Raw genomic sequence first — 20,185 nt, 5'->3', positions numbered from 1 at the left:
CATACGTATCTTCCAGTTTATCTATCAGAGGCTTTAAATGACAACTTAAAATAGGAAACCAGCAGAGGGTAACAAAAGACGGCTTTTGAATAAGTTCATGGTGTGCCAACTCAACCACAAGCTTTCTGAAGTTGTCTTTGGAGGGATACACTCTAAGATTAAAATTCGAAAAGGCGTCGAGGAGTTCATTTTCATCTACACTATCAAAATTGTCGAGAGCATCTTTGATCAGACCTCTATCCATATCGGGTAAAAACCCCAAAAATGATTCGAGAAGCTCTTCATTTGACGGGGTCGTATCAAAAATACACTTTTCGAGAAAGATCCGGGAAATTTGTACTGGAAGGTATTTTTCTTGCTTAAAGCACAAGACAAGCGTTTATGCTACTGCTTCCCATTCTTCTTGTTTCATAATGTGAACTGTCGTGGGAATCTTTACATCTGCTCCTTCCGTATGCTTTAAATAAAAAGTTTCCCAATATTCAGACATGGCGTCCCGGAACACGCCCCCAGAATCCTCCCCTTTCTCTGTTAAGATACTTAGTTCCAATGTGTCAGTTCTCAGATTCATTTCCTCCTTTAAGAAAAAATTCATGATGTCCGAGAATGCGCTACCTCTTCTAATAACAAGATTTTTCACACATGCTTTTGCAGGTAATGTTTCATCTAGGCTTTCAGAAATCTGAGGGGGCCCGAATACTATCTCTGGGTCATAAATGTAGTTCTGGATATCGAGTAAAACACTATCTGCAGGTACATTAGAAAGACTGACAACCTCCTCAGAGAATGCGTTTGTTAGGGACAAAGTTGATGCCAATGTCGCAGCTGCTAAATTATCTTCAGTGGTATGATTCTGTGTGTTGGAAGGTTCCATGCAGTTACCGGAAATATTCAGTGGATTTTCGGAGCTGACTGTTGCGATTTCAGGAACCACTTCAACATGAACATCAGTAAGTTGTGGATCGGGCAGTTCCTCTCCTCCTGAAGAATTTGGATCATCTACTGCAGAATCGCCCCCATCTCTCTGTTTCTTTGAGGTCATAAGGTATAATCGAAGGGTAGTCATCTTTGATTCTACGTACAAGTCGTTTATCGACTTACCATCAATGTCTCTTTGCGAAAAATCAGCCACTGAAAAGACAAAATCTTCGATTGTTCCCATTGGGGATTTTCCTTCTGGGAAAAAAAGGGGTTTGACTTCCTCCAGAATTTCACCCTTCTTGTACGATTTGGGGAGGTTCAGTTTTCTTGTACCACCACCTCTAGGCGTTCTTATTTGTTTACCTGCATGGATCCAACCAACTTCCACTTTACGCATATGTTTGTTTGCACTCTTATTTCCAAATCTAGACATGTGCGTTTTCTGTTTTTTTGCCGTTGAGGTAGAGGGTCCTTCATCACTGGAGCTGTTACTTTGAATATCATTCCCTTGTATACCCATTTTTTGACGCAGCGTTTTAAGAAGAGATGACTTTGGTTTTCTTTTTTTGTTCTTTGTTTCCTCAAGATGAATTTTCAAATTTACCCTATCTCCGATTCTAGGTAAAAACTCTGCAATGTCCTTATCGTTCATTCTAGCAAGGACGGCGAGCGTTATCTACAAAACAATTTCGTTGCCATTTAATCAAATATTGATTGAAACGAAAAATCATAGATATTTACGGTTTTTATATTTGATTATAGGATGCTGAAACTTTTGGTCCAACCATACATCAATGAACTTATTCAAATAAGCTTGAACAGGAACACACCCGCGCGCGCGCACACGCACACACGCATACACACACACAACACACACACTATGTCTCTGTTTGCATGTCTCTCTTTCTGATTATATCTATTCCTACTTTAATATTAATACATATTTTCCTCAATGTCGGTTTAGGGTGTATCATGCATCGAAATCGTCGTTTAACGCGCGTAAAAAATATTTAAATGTTTAATGGGGAAAATTGTATGGTTTTAAGAATATTAAAAAAATTAAACTCTTTTCAAATTGTAGACTATATGTTCATAGAGAAAATGGGCCTGGTTGGTAAAAGCAAAGAAACATATACTACAGTCTAAACGAGAGAGAGAGAGAGAGAGAGAGAGAGAGAGAGAGAGAGAGAGAGAGAGAGAGAGAGAGAGAGAGAGAGAGAGATAGATTATAAAATTTAGATATTTACCTTCTGTTCTTTCATTTTATGTATTATTTCATCATTTACTAGCTGTCTGAGAAAGTCTTCTAACTCAGGCTCCATCTTCAACGACTACAATAGACAATGGAAAAAAAGTTCAGTTTACGTCGGCGTCCGGTCGTTGACAACTTCAAAAGATCAAGCCGCATACCCGAATAGAATCATGCAGCCGGCAATATCAAAGACTGTTTTAAGTCCTAAAAATGCTAGAGAGAAAGAGAGAGAGAGAAAGAGAGAGATAGAGATCATCGAGGGGGAGAGAGAGAGAGAAAGAGAGAGAGAGAGATAAGAATGTAGAATAAAATATGTTCAAATAAAAAGTGTTTACGCCAAAACAAGAAAGATAAGAGATATAAATAATGCAGTTAAACTAAATTACTTATGAACATTCATTTCATAATAAAATATCAATGGTCTTACCTCTTTTCGTTCCAAAATCTCTCCTCTTCTTTTCGTTTAATGTAATTCCAAATTTTAACATTTGAATTAAAGAAAACATTCATTGCGTTTAATTGCAAAAATCATTGCGATTAAACGCAAACATTTTTGCGTTTTAACGCAATAAACTTTGCGTTTAATCGCAAAAGTATTGCATTTAATCGCAAAAATTATTGCGTTTAATCGCACAAATGTTTGCGTTTATTTGCAAAAATCATTGCGTTTAAACGCAATAATAGCTTTGCGTTTAAACGCAATAATATTTTGCGTTTAAATGCAATACTTTTGCGTTAAAACGCAAAACTTTGCGTTTAATCGCAAACTTTTGCGTTAAAACGCAATGTTCTTTGTGTTTAAACGCAAACCTTTGCGTTAAAACGCAATGTTCTTTGCGTTTAAACGCAAAAGCTATTGCGTTTAATCGCAATCTTTTGCGTTTAAACGCAAACCTCATTGCGATTTAACGCAAAAGATTGCGATTAAACGCAATAGTTATTGCGTTTAAACGCAAAAGAAATTATTTTTTCTATTAAGCTGGCCTCAACAAGCTTCCGTAATTATCTCCATTATCAATAAATAAATTAAATAATTTTCGTTTCTGGCACACCGCACAATATACCAGATAATTAGTAAGTTTGCTGCAAAAACAAAAAAAAACAAAAAAAAAACCAAAAAAAAAAACCCCACAAAAAAACACCAAAAAAACACAAAAAGGAAAATGCAGTTACTAAGCGATGCAGTTTATGTCATATTTGGATAATTCAAATCTCCATAGTTCTATATGTAAATTGTCAAACTCCGTAAGCTTATGAGAAAAGGGGAAAAATACTTATCGAGGAATTGTTCATCAAGTTAGCTGAGAATGCAGTGGGTTCTTTTTAAAATACATCCCATTAAGCGACACAAGGTTAAAACAATTATTTATTGCATCTAATGTTATATATTATTTCGACTAAACCCTGAACATTTTTTTTCAAAGTGCGTTATTATCGACGATATCAACGCACTTTGAAAAAAAAAATTCAAAGTGCGTAGACTTGGTCCCCAAATTAACGCACTTTGAACAAAATTTTCAAAGTGCGTAATTTTTCAAAGTGCGTTGTAACATACCTAGGATTGGCAGAGAAAAAAAATCGCAATTTGGGGTAATTAAATAAATGATAACAGAAACGAAAGAAAAGTGTGTGTCCTCCAGAATACATTTTTAAAGACTTTGTTGGCATTTTATTTACTATGCATGTCAGGTCAACTACGATGTAGACCCCCCCCCCTCCACCCCCCGAGGTCCGTAGTGTGAGAGGAGGGTAATTTTGGAAAATCGGATAATGCATGTATGTATTAGATGAGAGAGCAATAAACCAACCAGATGGATATATAAGGTGAACAGTGGCATGTATCCTGGGTAGATGGTTTTATTGCGGGAGTCAAACTTGTCAATACACGATGACATAATATACCGGTATAACATTGAGGAATGCAACTGTGCTAGTGCCATCATCAATGATCCACTGTCGGGCTGTCGATATTGTAAGTGTAGATACTAATACACTAATATTGCTTTTTGAATATGTAATATATATATATATATATATAAAAGTAAATATTAATTGCATATGTTTTTGAAAACTAGCTAGTCAGTAATCTGTAATCCCATATTCTTCCGCTAATTTTTTGTAAAAATCTCTCTGGAATTCAGGAGTCCATTGTCTGAAAAATATCCAATTTCTCGCAGACTAATGTATCTTCATGCCATTTTGTAGAAATTAAGACATTACAATGTTCAGAGTAATTTTGAGACAACACGCTGCATGGATGGAACACAATTTTGCTTTTAATGAAATGTTTGTTAAATGTTTATAGAATGTTTGTAGGCCCTATAGTTTAAAACAAGCGTATACATACACTAGAGTTCAAGAAAAAGAAAATTATTATTTTTTGTGGAAATATACAAGTAAAAATTAAAAGAAATGTTTTGATTTAGTTACAGTCTATATTTAATCTCTAGCTGTTCAAACAAATTGAAAAGTCATTATCATAAGAAAAACAATTCAGTCATGCCTTTAAATTAACATTTTCTGGAGAAATATCATTAAAAGTAAAGTCACCATGTGCATGGCCATGACCTTAAAAATAAACTAATAGACTTATTCATTTAGCAAACATACAATAATTTTTTTTATTTTTTAATATACATATAATATCAAAAGCTTAAACCCTTGCAATGATATGGAGAAAGGAGGAAAAGTCTTGATACTGAGGCATCTTAGCAGCTAGAAGCCCGTATCTACCAACATCGTTATTTTTCTTTTCCTTGATTAAACATTGAAATCTACTCCACTTAATTAAAATCTCGGAAGGAAATCTCTTGGTGACACCTGATTTATCTGAGACTTATGTTCCCGAAAATCGATACATTGTTAGACATATTACTGCTAATGATCTCAGTATTGTCGTATTGATCCCGCCTATATCAACATCAGATGGCTGCAAAGCCATCATACTCAGCTAGCAATAACCCAGGTAACCGACGTAAGGTGAAATCCCGTGAATATGGATGTATCTGATGGATAAATACAAACAATTACGCGCTACTCGCTGTCTCATCTAATAGCAATATAAGAACACAAGTGGGGATTTTTTTTATGGGCTTTATATAAACAAATTGCAAAGGACGGCGTTATTCACAAAGTGAGGGCAAAAAAACTGTGAACTTTTCTTTTGTATATTTTATTTTTGCCCCTTTTTATGAAGGTTGTTATGTTGCGTGAATCTTTTTGTATTGATTTGGTATTAATTATTGTTGGGTAGATAGCAGCTTAGAAATCTATTGATTATGTATTTGTAATATTTAGATCTATATCGGACAAAGTCATGTCTACTGGATGCGATGAGAAGAATTGTTAGGAAAATCCTTGCCTTGTAAACTCAAAGGTAAGTTTTTTATTTTGTTTATTTTAAATGAGAAAAATATACTATTTTTTAAAAATCCTATATAATTTTTATCTTTATATAACGATACAGATTTTTATATAATGGTAGTAATTAAAACAAAATTATTTCTTTCAAAAGATAATCTGATGATCTTTTATTTTCCCAAACTTTTTTATGAGTCACTTATTTCAATAAGATAAATTGTATGATGAAAGGCTACAGTGGGAAAGCTTTTAGAAAATATATGTCATTTTCTCTGACATTTTAATCAAGGGACAAAAGATACAACTAATTCCACCTGCAACAGTTGTCAGGCTAAAAAAAAAAGTGATTACTTATGACTGTTGGGACTAAATTATTAATGTTGTTATATTTCAAAAACTTATCCACTTCAATGAACAAAATTTACCTCCATCATAAGTTATGATGATATTGAGAAGAATTTGAAAGTGGAATTTTATACAAACCATGATAGCAGAATAACATCATACATAGTAGAAAAAGCCACTCAGGGTCTTATCTTTAGTAGAATTATCTTTTTGTTTCTTTGAGAATGAGGGTTCGACTCTGTCTTCTAGCATTCTATAGTATATATGGGTTTGAAACTTCAAACATTGCCAAGGTTGTAGATTTTACTTTTGATTCAGTTAAAAAACAAAATAAAGTTGTACATGTACATTATTAACAATATTATTGTCAAATTACAGTACTACATATGATCCCCCCCCCCCCCCCCCCCCCGGCCTGTGTAATTACATGTTGCAATGATTTTGAAATGGGGGGAGCAACTTTAATACCTGCTTAAAAAATGTCCAAACAGGTGCATGGTATAATCTTTATTTTTATTTTACAAAAGAAGTGGATGGTAAGGGTGGGGGGGGGGGGGGGGGGATGGGGGTGACGGCTATTGCTGCATTGTGGATGATGGATCTAGCTGTCGTTGTGATGAGATGAAACAACAGATTGTTGACACTGTGTTATGACAAAGAATCACAGGTTGTTTCCATAGAATCACTGGCTTTGTCAATATAGCATGGAATAATATGACAGTAACGACATTTCTCATGTTGAAGAGATTCAGAGAATTGCTCTCTAGTTCAACAAGGATACCACCAAAGGAAGCCTAACGATAATGATTATATACTGTGAAATTTTGTGACTTGTTTTCTTAATGGTTTGCTGGATGGAAAAATCAGTGATACATATATTGGAAATACCAGGTAAAAAGTCTAGTTATTATGATAATCTCATATTATCCTATCTTGTTATTACACTTTATACTTTATTTTGTGTATGAGATGTACCCCTCATCCTTAAATGCTTACATCCTTAGAAGAAGACAACCGAATAGAACCATAATGGCCTCAGAAAGTAAAGCACTTGATATGCAAATATGCAAAAGGCTTGGTAAAAAACAGAAACCTTTCTTGTCCAGATTAGAATATATGAGAAAGTATTACTACCATCAGGTATATATGTGCCTGATTGAAGTATGAGCTATTTAATATTGGCATTTCAAGGCCATAAACATCCAGAAATGTCTTAATTATTAGCATTATTTGCTACTGATATCCTACCTATGACATCATTTATATAGTACATAGATTTATAGAGCTTGATGATGAATACCATAGTATGTCAAAATTATTTGAGTAGATATTTCTATCAATTTTCAAAAGTCATTAAATTATTAGAAAAAAAGTTTCTAATCTTTATTTTAGTATCTGGAAAATATGTTATTATGAGTATTAATTATTACATGTATAAGGTATGATCAATTTGTTTCCCTATGTGCTGAAATAAAGGGAAAATGTTGAAAAATTTTATGATTTAAGTCACTTCTCATTATAACCAAGTCTAATTATAGGTTAACCTATCAATTTTTTTTTGTGATCTATGAAGACTTGAAAATTAAGGCAGAATTGTTTTGATACTGAAGTGAATCCAAAAATATATGTAAAATCCAAAAACAATACATGAATTCAGACAATGTAATTCAATTGTCTGGGTGAATCGGCAATGAAAGGTGAAGCCATCTGGGAGAAATCCATTGATATTATAGATGAGCTGCACCAAGATGATATTAAGGAAGGAAAAATGTATAAATCATAATTGTCTAAGAGAAAATATCATTGCTTCTCACAGCTGAAGGCAATTCGAGGAACTCTTTGTGGTACCAGTTTGTTAGCTCCAATTTCAGGTCACTTCGCAAGTTAGTTTTAATTAGTATAATTTAAGATAGAGGAGTTACTCTTAACATAATATAATACATTATTTATTTTCAAAGAAACAAAAATGACTACATGTAATTCAGGCACATATATCACTGATAATGATACCAGTATATATATAGTAAAAAGGTTGGTGCAAACAAGCTTTATGTACTTAATTGCACTCAAAGACTTTGTTTAGCACATAAAGATAAAATCCAGAGCAAATTTATTTTGACTAAAACCCCTTCTGACATCCTCATGTGGCAATTAGATTTAAAAGATGTCAATATCAGTATAAATATTAGAGGAATTGTAAAAGAGCCGCCACTGAAAAAGTGAGTGAGTAATATCCTTCGCCACCTTAGAGATACATGTATGTCATGGCATTTGCAATTTACTAATCTTTGCGTCCTGTTGGCTAAAAGCTTAGGCCAATATTATTTTTGTCTGAATTTGATTTTAAGCCATATGGCTCACAATAATGCAGCAATCGCATAGCTAAACTCTGAAGCCACTCTACAGCCATTAAAAATTCATCGCTTGAGACAATGAAATGAGATATGACAGGCTATTCTCATGAATACTGATTTCCGTTGGAAGTCTGCTTGGATTTGTGGTCTTCTGATGGCTTATCTCCTGCTCGCAAGAGTTATACACAAGTATTGCTAATGGTTCTATTAAGTGGTTTTGATGTGTAGGAAAAAAAAGAAAGAAACCAATTTTAACCCCTTTTTCAACTTTTATATTTACAATTAATACCGGTATGATATGTATTTGTAAGTTGTGTTCATTTGAATTATTGCCCATATAGTAAAAACAAAATCTGTACATGTTGAGAAAATTAATACAATTTTGGAACTCGATAATATATAATAAAGATTGCAGAAGATTTTATTGATAAGGAAATTGTTGTAAAGAGGTATGAAATTGAATGTTAATATACAAAGATTTTATAGCCGGATTGTTGCCACCCCAAAAAAACAAATTCCATGTAATGGAAATGACAAGAATATTACGAAATATTACGAAATATTACGAAAAACCTATCATATGATACCAAACTGTAGGACATGGTACCTACTACATGTAGTGTAAATTAGGTACTGATTCCTAAAATAATTTTTACACAGCTTTTAATCTCTTAATCACATTTCTCCAGGTTCAAATAGATGTGCCATTTTCTGGTAGACATTGTACTATGACAAAGCTGATTATTGTTTACATACATAGATAAAATCATCGTATCTGTGTAGGACATAAAATATTCCTGAAATCATCTCGCTAGCATATTTCATCACGATAGCTTTGTCTGTTCCATTTGTTACATCAATGTATCCCGTAGCAACTGATTTTAATCCACAGAAACAAGACTGTATTGATCTGTTGAAAAATTTTCAGATCAAAGTTACTTCCCTTTAATCACTGAACTTGAATAAGCCTCATTAGTCTTCAGGCTTTTAATTAGGGAAACTTATGCAAGCATCATTTAATTTTCTTTCCAAATGAGAGAGAGAGAGAGAGAGAGAGAGAGAGAGAGAGAGAGAGGAGAGAGAGAGAGATGTAAGATTACAGTATTTCTCTACAGAAAACCAGTTTTTACTGGCTATTCTCTGAGGATTATCTCAATAATGTTTTCTTGTGCATATACTGGGCTAATAAGTATTGATATAATGTTTTTCTTCCCCTTCACATACTGATAATTGAGGAATTGAAAAGACCAGACGGTATAATATCACAACAAGAATTGTGGAATTTTTAGCGAGGAGAGTTGCAAAGATACATATACATATGCATTCTGGTGTTTTAAAGGATCAGGAAAAGATAAAGCAATAAAAACATATGATCTTTGTTTTTGAATTATTGTTTATGTCCATAGCATGTAATGTGTTTTGATATGTTTACAAACCATTTGTAGAATAAATCTGTGAATAAAGTGGCATATGGTCACAGTTTAGCTGATCACTGCAAATGTTCAAATTTTAATTTTCCCTTCTTTTTTTCTAGAACGATTAACTGATTGTGAAATGTTAAAAATTTGACTTACAAGAATCTCATTACAGAGCTCAGAATTCTTTGTTATAAATGTAAACATGTATTTGTTTGCAAATACGGTAAAGAAAATTCCATAAATAAACAAAATAACTTCGTTACAACAAACAATTACTGCTGTGATTATAAATAGCCTCCATGATAGAAAAAAAAAATAAAAATATGATTCAAATTACACTTTATCCAAAGTGAAAAAAAAGCCACACTTCCATCTAAGGTGGTATGGGACACCTCCATGTTGTGACGTACTATTTATCGAAATAAACAATAAAATCAAGTGTAATTTTATAAATAGTAAATTCCACTGAGGATTTTGATATTTTTACCTTTCCAATGATTTTTTAAACATTTTTTTTTTGTAAAATATTGTAAAATTTAACAATTCTAAACCAGTGAAAGTATTTCAATTATAATGTACTTTAATCACATTAATATCGACAAATATCCCAGATCACCTTAAAAAACAAACACTTTACCAACTGAGTCGAAGGGTAAACCAAAAAAAGGAGGGAGGCTTAGTGTAAACACTACCAAATTTTGAATGATTCGGAGGTGATCGATGCATTCATGCTTTGACATCTTCTATTGTATCAACCTTTAAAGGATTCAAGTTATGATTTTTATTTTTATATCCAGTCACTCATCTTTGCTAGCCAAGGGATTCTGATTTGCACCGCTCCTTACGAACGTTCATGGGGATCAAATACCCTTAGCTAGCGAAGATGCCAGTCACTTGGCATATAGGTTTTTGTTGTTTTCTTTTAAATTCCCACCTTGTCTCTCCCAAAGAAGGAAAAAAACCCCAAACTTAATCACTATTTCCATATCATCAATTACTTCAATTGATTTTCTCTTATAAACTTCAGATACATGCCCTGGAGGCCAATGGCAAAAAAACCCCTGCTAATTAACTTACATCTTAAGCAAATCCCACAATAATGCATTCTACTAGCCAAAGACTTTTAGAAGGCCTGTTATTCTAGATCACATATGGTCCAAAATAATAGATACGGCAGAATTTCAATTATTTTCATGTTTGATTTCTTGTAGGCAAAATATTTTCTAACCAGTGCCAGCAATGGAGAGCATGAACAGTGGATGGAGGCAGGGATTTTCTTTGTTAATTGGAATGTTCGTTAGTCGCTACCTTTCTGTTGTCAGTACCTGCAGCTTTTGATGAATTGGTGGCCTCAGGTATTATCATTGCTGCAAACGTCGCGACATCCAAATTGTCCAGGTTTCTCATTAAACTGCTTCATATTCTCTGGCTTCGATTTTCTTCTCTGGCTTTCACTTTTTCAAGCATTACTTGTTTCCATGGCAATTTATTCTTAAATCTGACAATGCTTTTAGTGATATTAACTGAAGTGAAAATGAATAAAGCTTGTCTGGTTTAGGGTGTGTTTGTTTTTTTCTATGAGAGCAACTCTTGTAAGGTTCATTTTCAATGCTTTTGATGGTAATGGAAAATATTTGTTAATAAAACACAGATTTAGTTTAATTATCATAATTTTATTGCAGGTGTGAGAAGAAAATGAATAAAGTGGTGCCATTAAAAGTGGCAAAGAAAGATGTTGGGAAACCAAAGGAAGAAAAAGAGACAGTAAAACAACAAAGCAAAAAACCAGAGGAGCAGAAGGCAACATCTTCAGAGGCTGAAAAGTCGACAAAATCAACAAAAAGTTCTGGAGAATCCCCTCGGACTCATGCGTCATTCCTCAGTTCTGAGCACCAGAAATCCATAAGTATCAAAATCAGTGAATTCCTCCACCCCAATGCTCCAGACATTTCCACATCATCTGAGCAACTCCTCGAGACCGTTCAGCTAAAACCTCTTCGGGGTGGTCTTGCTAATCCGTCTTTTTCGATTGAGAATGCCAGTGACAGCAGCTCTCCTCGAAACTCCTCCAACATCTTCTCCTTTGAGGACAGTGATATTGAGGAGCTCAGTAATACGAGGAGAAGAATTGTGAGGAATGTCAGTGAGAGCAAGCCCTTGGAGGAAGGACTCAGACCAGGGGACAAGATCATCTGTGTTCAACCCGCGAAAACTGTCTTGACCCCCGGCAACAAAAATTCTGAGGGAGGAGGACAACTCCATGTGCCCAGATTTTCTGGTAAGTATATATGCACCTGTTTAGTTAAGTAATGTGGAGGAAATAGCTTGATGTTTTTCTTACAAAAATATGTATATTCCTCAATTTGATGGTCGCCATTTAGTGAGAAGTACGTAGAATAAGAACATTAGAAATTAATGGAAATGGAAGACTTGTAAATACCATGCATTTCTTTACCTCACTGTAAAGTCCTGAGGGCATTTTGACTTGCAATTTTTAAATTCTCCAAACTTACAATAATTCTGACATCTCCTTCAACCCCCCCCCCCCCCCCCCCCCCCTCCCCTAAGAAACTTGCTATAAAAAAGGGGGGAAAATATGCTCTGGACAGTGAGAATCACAACATATGAGCATTCATCATTCATGCTTTGATTTCTCATATCACTGGTCCATATTGAGCAATGTGTACAATGTAGACTTATTACCCAGTAGTCTAGGCAGCCCTTCAGCATCTACTCATTTGTGAACACTGGAAATCAACCAGTACAATGTAGAATTGACATTCCACTACCAGTTTGTTGATACAGTGAATGCTTATACAAACATACCTTTAAAATATTACAACACTGTTAATTACACTTAAAAGCAGAATCAGTAATACAAACAAGTATATATACCAGATTTATTAGTGCTTTAAAATATTGCTGAGGATAGGATGCAGACAAAATAAAGCGTTAAAACTAACATTCAGCAGAGTTTGGCATCAATTACAGAGTTATCCCCCTTAAAATGTGCTTCTCCAAGCAATCTTTTATTTTCCATTTGAATGGATTTTGCTTTTTGTTCCTTTTTTGTGTACATTCTAAATTCAGATCAAATCTTTAGACTTTTCAGCAATTAAGGAGTCAATACACTAAAGAAATAAAGAAATGGATTTATGAATAAGTGCTCATTCTCTCATTATTTTATACCTATCAGAATTAATTAATACATTGTAATGGATTTTACAAATAATCTACACTTATCAGCAATCAATGATCAGCTTGCTTCTTTCTTGAAAGTTTTGTGCAGTACACAATTGTAAATAATTTGTTTTATCTATGTCATCGAACACTTGAACAAAACTTGATTCAGCTTGTAAGAAGGAAAACTGTGTGGATCGAATCAGAAATGAGTTTGAATTACCTCCCTTTCATCACAATCTTTAACATTGACTGATGGGCAAAAAATGATCAAGTAAATACATTTCTAACAGATTTTCACTACCACATTACAGGTATTTTTCCTTGCTGCTTTTGGAAATCTTTATGAGTCTTATTAATCTGTAAAATTTAAATCTGGTCGATAATTGTAATTCACAGATTTTGTTTGCAGACTTAAACTGTAATTTACCACAGATTATTGAAGGGTCCTCCACACACCTGGAAAAATCTTTGCATACAAGGCCATTCTTCTAGATCACCCGAAGATATGGATTTTTAGCATGATTTTGACTTGAAAATGACCAAAAAAATGTTCAATTTGGGGAAAAAAACACCTTTTTAAATTTTATCACTCTTCATGAAAATATAAAAGTCTCTGTTGTATTCTAACTCGGGACCTGCGGCTTGGTAGGCTGAAGCAATATAAACCAGGCTTGGGGTAATGCTAAATGTAATGGTAATGCATTGCAATGCATTACATGTTTTCAAAGTAATGCTAGTAATGTGTAATGCCACAAAATTAGCATAACAAGTAATGGTAATGTAATTCATTACTTTCCAAAATCTAGTGTAATGCTGGCATTACATGGCATTACTTTGCATTACTATGCTTATTTATGCATGTTCACTTTATAAAATGTGATGATTAAATGAATAGTTGAAATTGAATTTGATTAAATTTATTTTTAAAGAAGAAAGAAATAATTCTTGAGATAAAAATGTTTTAATTGTATTATTAACAAAGATTTTTAAAAATTCATTTTTGAACTGTTAATATTACTAAATATAACAGCACAATTTCATAACATTTTTAAGAGTGTTGTTATTAAGAGTTTTTAATCATTTAAACAATTTACTCCAATCAGTTTGCACTTCAATAAGAAATGTGTTAACAACACACTATGCCCCCAGGATAATCTAAGTATCAAAACAATCTATTGTTATAAGAAGTGCTAAACACCCCAATCCCCTTCCTTTCGCTATGTCCAAATAAAATAGGATACAGACATGCACCTGAATGCACTGTCCATCCATGATGAAAATCAATATCACTTCCAATATTATAACTCAGTTGAAAATAATTTTACTCACTTATTCTCTCTCTGTCTCTCGCTCTCTGTCTCTCTCTCTCTCTCTCTTGTATATTAAGTACACTGTACATTAGTTTGGACTGATAGAAAATACAAGATTCATGTATTTTTTCTACTATTGCACTTAATATATCCTATGATAAAGATCATCAAACAGTACTTTTCAGTCCAAGCTTTGACTGCTCCTGTAAAACATTTATTTAGTATAGCTGGGAAGATTTTCAAACTAACAGGATGCAGTTAAAAGATGAATCCTTTGAAACTTCGATCATAAAGTGCAACAGCAATCTTTTGTCTTAAAGTGTCCTCAGTAGAAAGAAATACGATTAAAATACCATATATTAAGAAATATAACTGGGAAAAACCATCTGTTTATGAATTAATACAATTAAGTGTCAAAAATTTTAAAGATTTGTGTAATCTGGGGAAATATCTCTTATAATTTAGCTTTTAATAACCGCAACATTATTCCATAACTTGTTTTTTGTTTTGCATGTAATTCTGTGTCTCTATTTCGTATCCTACATTGTATCATGCCAAATGTCTATAAATATCATTTTACTTATGAAATATGTTGTTCATAATGCCACAAGATGATTATATATTGAGCAAATAAAGAATGACTCTCGTATAGTCATTGAATTTGAACCTGATACTGAGCATGCATGAACCTGTAGATATGTTAAAGAGTGTTTTATATTTGAAACATTTGCAAAAACTCTTTATTAGCCTTACTTTTTTAAAACAATGTAATGGTAATGGTAATGCATTACTTTACTCATGTAATGGTAATGTAATGCATTACTTTACAATGTAGTTCACCCCAAGCCTGATATAAACCCATTGCGCCATGTAGATTGACACCGCATTTTGGCGATATAAACTGTTTCACAATGGGTTAAAATCACCATGTTGTGACTTACTGTCTAAAAAATTAAATTCACTGAGTGTCAAAGATCCTTAAATTATTTGCAAAATACATGTAAATGTGTAAATTTTGTGTGTATACACTCATTACAGGAATCTCTATGAACTGTATCTATATAAACACTGAATAACAGAGGAAATACTATGATTTATTAAAAAGTAGTTTTTGTTTTTTTACATAATTATCATATAGCTTTTTAACAGCTCCCTTAGTGCTAATGTACATATCATTCATTCACCAACACACTATTTAACCCTCTCTTGCTGCTGAGGTGTGTTTTTAAAATTTACATTGTTAACATGTCCTTGTGTAAGGTGTCATGTGATCTGGGCTGCATTCAAGATCACAACTGCTTTTTAAGGCTACGTAGCAGCTATGCTGTTGAACGGAAAGCTAACCTAGCCACTATGTAGGTATTCATACCCTAAATATTTTATGCTAAACATCAAATTCAAGATGGCCACCTTAGTAACTACTTTGTAACAAACATGAAATCTATTTATTATATGATATTTTGTTCATCATATAATTTAAAATGAATTTTAACATCAATATTTTCGATTGAAATCAACAAATTATGCTGATGAAATTAGTCTTTAGTTGAGTATTTCCAACTTCAAATCAGATCGAGACTTAGCGGTTAACCTAACTGTCCATTCAATAGATCAAGCTAGATATCTACAACCTAGCAACTAGGCTAGCTGCTATGATCTTGAATGTAGCCCTGTTATTCTATCGGGTCCAGTAAACTTTGAAAAAAAAAGTAACAATCTTAGTGTCAAAATCCTAATTTGCTTTAATATTTTGAGTTGGTCTTGCTCTGAAAAGAATGTGTGGCAGTAAAACAAATTTATTTATAAGTCAGACCCTTGAATTTCAGTTGTTTTTTTTTAATGTAATTCCAATTTAAAATATTCGACTTATATTCATGCACATTGGAAATGTGCCTTACTTCACTTTTGTTGCATGAAGTATGATTATTATATTCCATGCAGCAAGTTGTGAGGGGTATAATATGTTTGACTCGTCTTTCTGTCAGTCCATCAGTTAGTTTGTGAGTCCATCAGTTAGTCAGTCAGTCTGTGAGTCCATCAGTTAGTCAGTCAGTCTGTGAGTCCATCAGTCAGTCAGTCTGTGAGTCCATCAGTTAGTCAGTCAGTCTATCAGTTAGTCAGTCAGTCAGTTAGTCAGTCAGTCAGTCTGTCAGTCTCTCAGTTAGTCAGTCAGTCTGTGAGTCCATCAGTTAGTCGGTCAGTCTGTCAGTCCATCAGTTAGTCAGTCAGTCTGTCAGTCCATCAGTTAGTCAGTCAGTCTGTGAGTCCATCAGTTAGTCGGTCAGCCTGTCAGTCCCATTTTTTTTTTGTAAGTGCACCTCCTCTTAAACCGATGCACAGAATATTTTTAAACTTTGTGGATATTTAGAATGAAAAATGTACATGTGCATATTACCAGGAAATTCTAATTCCTACCTTTTTCTGGGAATTTTGAACCTTTTGAACTTAAAATTTTGGCCACATATTGAGTTTAGTAATAAGCACTTTGTCAGTGCATCTCCTCTTAAATTGCTTCAAGGAAAGGACTATATATGATATGGGCCTAAAATGGCCCCCTAAAATGAACATCATCATTTTACTGTAATTACTGTATATAGGAATCACCTTGTTCGTCCGTCCGTCCGTCTGTCTGTCTGTGCAATCGTGTCCGGTCCATATCTTTCTTATGGAGAAACATTGGAAGTTCTTACTTCACACAAAGATTGCTTATGACCTAAGGGTGTGTCATGACCTTGACCTAAGGTCATTCGGGCGAGGTCAAGGTCACTGCCAGAAAAAAATGCAAAATTCGTGTCCGGACCATATCTTTCTTATGGAGAAACATTGGAAGTTCTTACTTCACACAAAGATTGCTTATGACCAAAGGGTGTGTCATGACCTTGACCCAAGGTCAATTGAGGAAGTTCAAGGTCATTGTTTCAAAAATGCTAAATTCTGTCTGTGTCATGTCTTGTATTAATGGAAATATTAGAAGCTAAAATTTGACAAAAAGCTTGCTCTTCTCAGGCCACATAAAATTAATTTTAGATTCTCATCCCCTGATGATCTCTCTGAAAATGGCCTGCCCCGATGAAATTTTTTTTGGGAAAAAAATGGGTGGAAAAAATATTTCGGAAAAAATCGGGCTTAGTATACCAATTATTCAAAATGTTTAAATATTAAATGGCTGCTTGACATGTGGATTTTGTTTGATACGAGTCATGGTTGTTAACGGAAGGATGCAAATGTCCTCATGCATTAACAGTTAACTTAAATTAAAATGGAATTAAAGGATTGAAATTGGTTTGTTTACTCCTATTAGCATTAACAGTTTTAAAAAATAGAGTAGTTGTTATTTATAGAAAATGGACAGTGAAATAGATTCATCCAATATTTTCTATTATAGAAAAAATACACACGTTATGATTTTTTTCTTAGCGGGGGGTATCAATTGTGAGCTTGCTCACAGTACCTCTAGTTCTTTTTTTTCTTTGTACAGATATATATGTGATGTTTTCTATTTATGGTCATTTTGATTCAAGTGCCCACAATTTAAAAATATGATATCATAAAGACAACCTTTTCCCGCCATTTTTAGCATGAAACAGCTTAATTGTTTTTAAGCAGTTTTTCTTTCAGAAAACATAGAGCGCATGCTTGAACAAACAAAATATTTTAATCAGAGATGTAACTAGCCAAGACTAATAACTGACAAAATTTTTTTACATGTTCAAGCATGCGCTCTATATTTCCCATTCGTTAAAAGATAATAAAAATGTCAATTTTTGACTGATTTTGATTGAATTATATAGAAATAGCTTCACTTCTGACGTCATACTGCAAGTGAGTGCAAATAAATCAAATAAATGGGTGACAAAATATTTTATATCCACTCTTCTAAAAAATAACAACATTTTATTGTGCCCGAAACACTAAAAAATGGCGAATTATGGGGGCCAAATTCAACTCATATCATATATAGTTCTTTGTAGGTATTTTGTATGCAGTGTGTAGATGTGCATATTACCAGGAAAATTGGATTCCATAAATTTTCTGCAAATTTTGGCACTTTTGAATTTAGAATTTACTTGCTGTTAAAGACAGAAGTATAGATATGCATATTTGCAGGGAGTTTTAATGTGATGATTTTTTTTTAATGTACCGGGTATATAAATTAAAAGTATTTAATGGGTACCCTACCAATTTCATTATGTGTAGCATTGTCAAGTAATTGGGGAGCGTGGGGTATGTGAGCTTACTCTTTTTTTCTCTCATTTTGTCTGTCTGTCAGTCAGTGTGTCGATCCTGTTTTTTTGTGAGTACAACTTTTCTGAAACTGCTGAACAGAGTTTTAAGAGACTTTGTTAACTTTTCAGTTCATAAGGATATGATGTGTAGATTTTTTAAATTAAATATAGATTCAATTATTTTTTTTCTATTTTCTGATTGCATGTATATCTGTGCTGGATACTCTGAAATTTTATTCATTATGAAAATTTTTTCCCCCTAATTTGATTAACAGTGAAAAAAGTGATTTGTGGTATGATAAGCTTGTGGTAAGAAATTTTTACAAAAAAAATAGGTTTTTGAAAACCTCCTGAAAATTAAAGATCGAGTTGTACCGCAGAAGTTCTAAATAAAAGTTGATTTTCACTAGTGTAGGGAACATAGATATATATACTGTAATGCATGTACCGAATCCAATTCTGTTGTGTTTTAAGAATGTCTCTGCTCCCAGTTCGAGTTTCTGTCTTCTCGAGATAATCAATCAAGATAAGTGAAAGCCATGTAATGTGACAATCTGAGTTGATTTGAGTGGTTAATGTGGTTTTTTCTCGTGTAGATACATTAAGGTTCTGATAGTATATGACCTGTCCAATGAGGCCAATGAACTTGTGATGCTCTCATAGAACATTATAACGTCTTGTAAAAAAAGGAAACTGAAATCAATATAGTGGACAGGAACTGACTCTGAAAGCCTCTCGTCAATTGATATCACAATTTACTTTCTATGAGGCTTCTTTAAGTGAATTGTTGTACGTCTTAAGTACTACCAGCATAAAAAACCTCATCTTTCAATTTAAAGAAAAAAAATTAAATTAAAAACAATTTAACGAAAATGAGAATTTTTTTTATTAGATTAGAGATTAATGAAAACTAATGTTTAACCATCATCTTAAATACAGGTTTTCTACCTGTTGCACTGTGAATTAATGGATATAAAGATAACCCAGGAATTCTGATGATGGCTTTTAACTGAAAATTTCTGAGTTTAAACGATGCTAATTAAGCATAAGCAACTCCAGTAAATTTCAGTTAGGAACTTCAAGGACATAATACATACATGCAATGATACAGTGATTATTCAATGAAATATACCCCCAGTAAGTGTGCACAATTTTCCTATCTAGGACTTGCATCAAAGGATTTTTTAAACAAATTTTGTTTCTAAAAGTCTTGTTATTATCGATGTGAAATAGAAAGACTCTGCTAGAAGAGAAGTCCAAAAGCAAGAATCACCAAAAAATTTTCATTGAGTTCTTGTTACTCGATCATGACTGTTAATTTCCTTGCTTAATTTGCCAGTATTAGCACGAGTGTCTTATTCTCGCTCCTTTTTTGCTTTAATCTAGAACTTCATGAACCCAATTACGCTACCTATAAAAGTGTGAATGAAAGAGAAACAAGTGAAAATTTAATGTGAAATCAAACTAAGGATAGGGTTTTATGTAACTGATACAATGCAATCATCAAACAAAAACAGGAATTGAGATCTCCAAGGTTTGAGGAGTGATGGCATATAGAAACAAAAGTTCTGCATTTTTGGGTTGCTTCAAATTTTAGATATATCTATTGTAGAAAAGTTGTTGTACAGCACTAGTAGATTTGGATAATTTTCTGATATAAGCTGTAAACCATATCAGGAATGAAATCTTCACACACGAGCATGAAAGATTTAGTTCAATGATCATAGAAGAGTCCCCTCAAGATTATGACAATAAATTACGGTAATCGTTATATTTCAATCCAAATGCAGTTATAAAATACATGTTTTCAGTAAAT

At 33.3% G+C, this 20,185-nt stretch overlaps 2 protein-coding genes across 6 annotated transcripts in view; one reads left to right on the top strand and one right to left on the bottom strand.

The window, feature by feature from the left end:
- Positions 1–379: 379 nt before the first annotated feature.
- Positions 380–1,593, bottom strand: LOC136273445 (uncharacterized). The gene has a single exon (XM_066077863.1). The coding sequence runs from the start codon at positions 1,571–1,573 to the stop codon at positions 380–382; it is 1,194 nt and encodes a 397-aa protein (XP_065933935.1). The 5' UTR covers positions 1,574–1,593.
- Positions 1,594–5,125: 3,532 nt separating this feature from the next.
- Positions 5,126–20,185, top strand: part of LOC105324818 (cyclic nucleotide-gated channel beta-3) — a 38,091-nt gene continuing 23,031 nt past the window's right edge. For 2 of the 5 annotated variants that reach the window (XM_066079400.1, XM_066079403.1), the window contains exons 1-4: positions 5,126–5,306; positions 5,471–5,549; positions 10,862–11,005; positions 11,333–11,928. In XM_066079400.1, the coding sequence (XP_065935472.1) occupies positions 11,346–11,928 (583 nt within the window). In that variant the 5' untranslated portion in view covers positions 5,126–5,306; positions 5,471–5,549; positions 10,862–11,005; positions 11,333–11,345. Of the gene's footprint in view, positions 5,307–5,470; positions 5,550–6,572; positions 6,770–10,861; positions 11,049–11,332; positions 11,929–20,185 lie in introns of those variants that run through there. The other 3 variants (XM_066079402.1, XM_066079404.1, XM_066079401.1) reach the window with 3 other exon arrangements.

This window comes from Magallana gigas, chromosome 3 (genome assembly GCF_963853765.1).
Source record: "Magallana gigas chromosome 3, xbMagGiga1.1, whole genome shotgun sequence".
Taxonomy (NCBI): domain Eukaryota; kingdom Metazoa; phylum Mollusca; class Bivalvia; order Ostreida; family Ostreidae; genus Magallana; species Magallana gigas.
The sequence above is the reverse complement of the archived record's forward strand: the minus strand, read 5'-3'. Positions and strand labels throughout refer to the sequence as shown.

Bases quoted from the DNA above. Each gene is read 5' to 3' on its own strand.
- LOC136273445 (XM_066077863.1), bottom strand. From the start codon at position 1,573: ATGAACGATAAGGACATTGCAGAGTTTTTACCTAGAATCGGAGATAGG.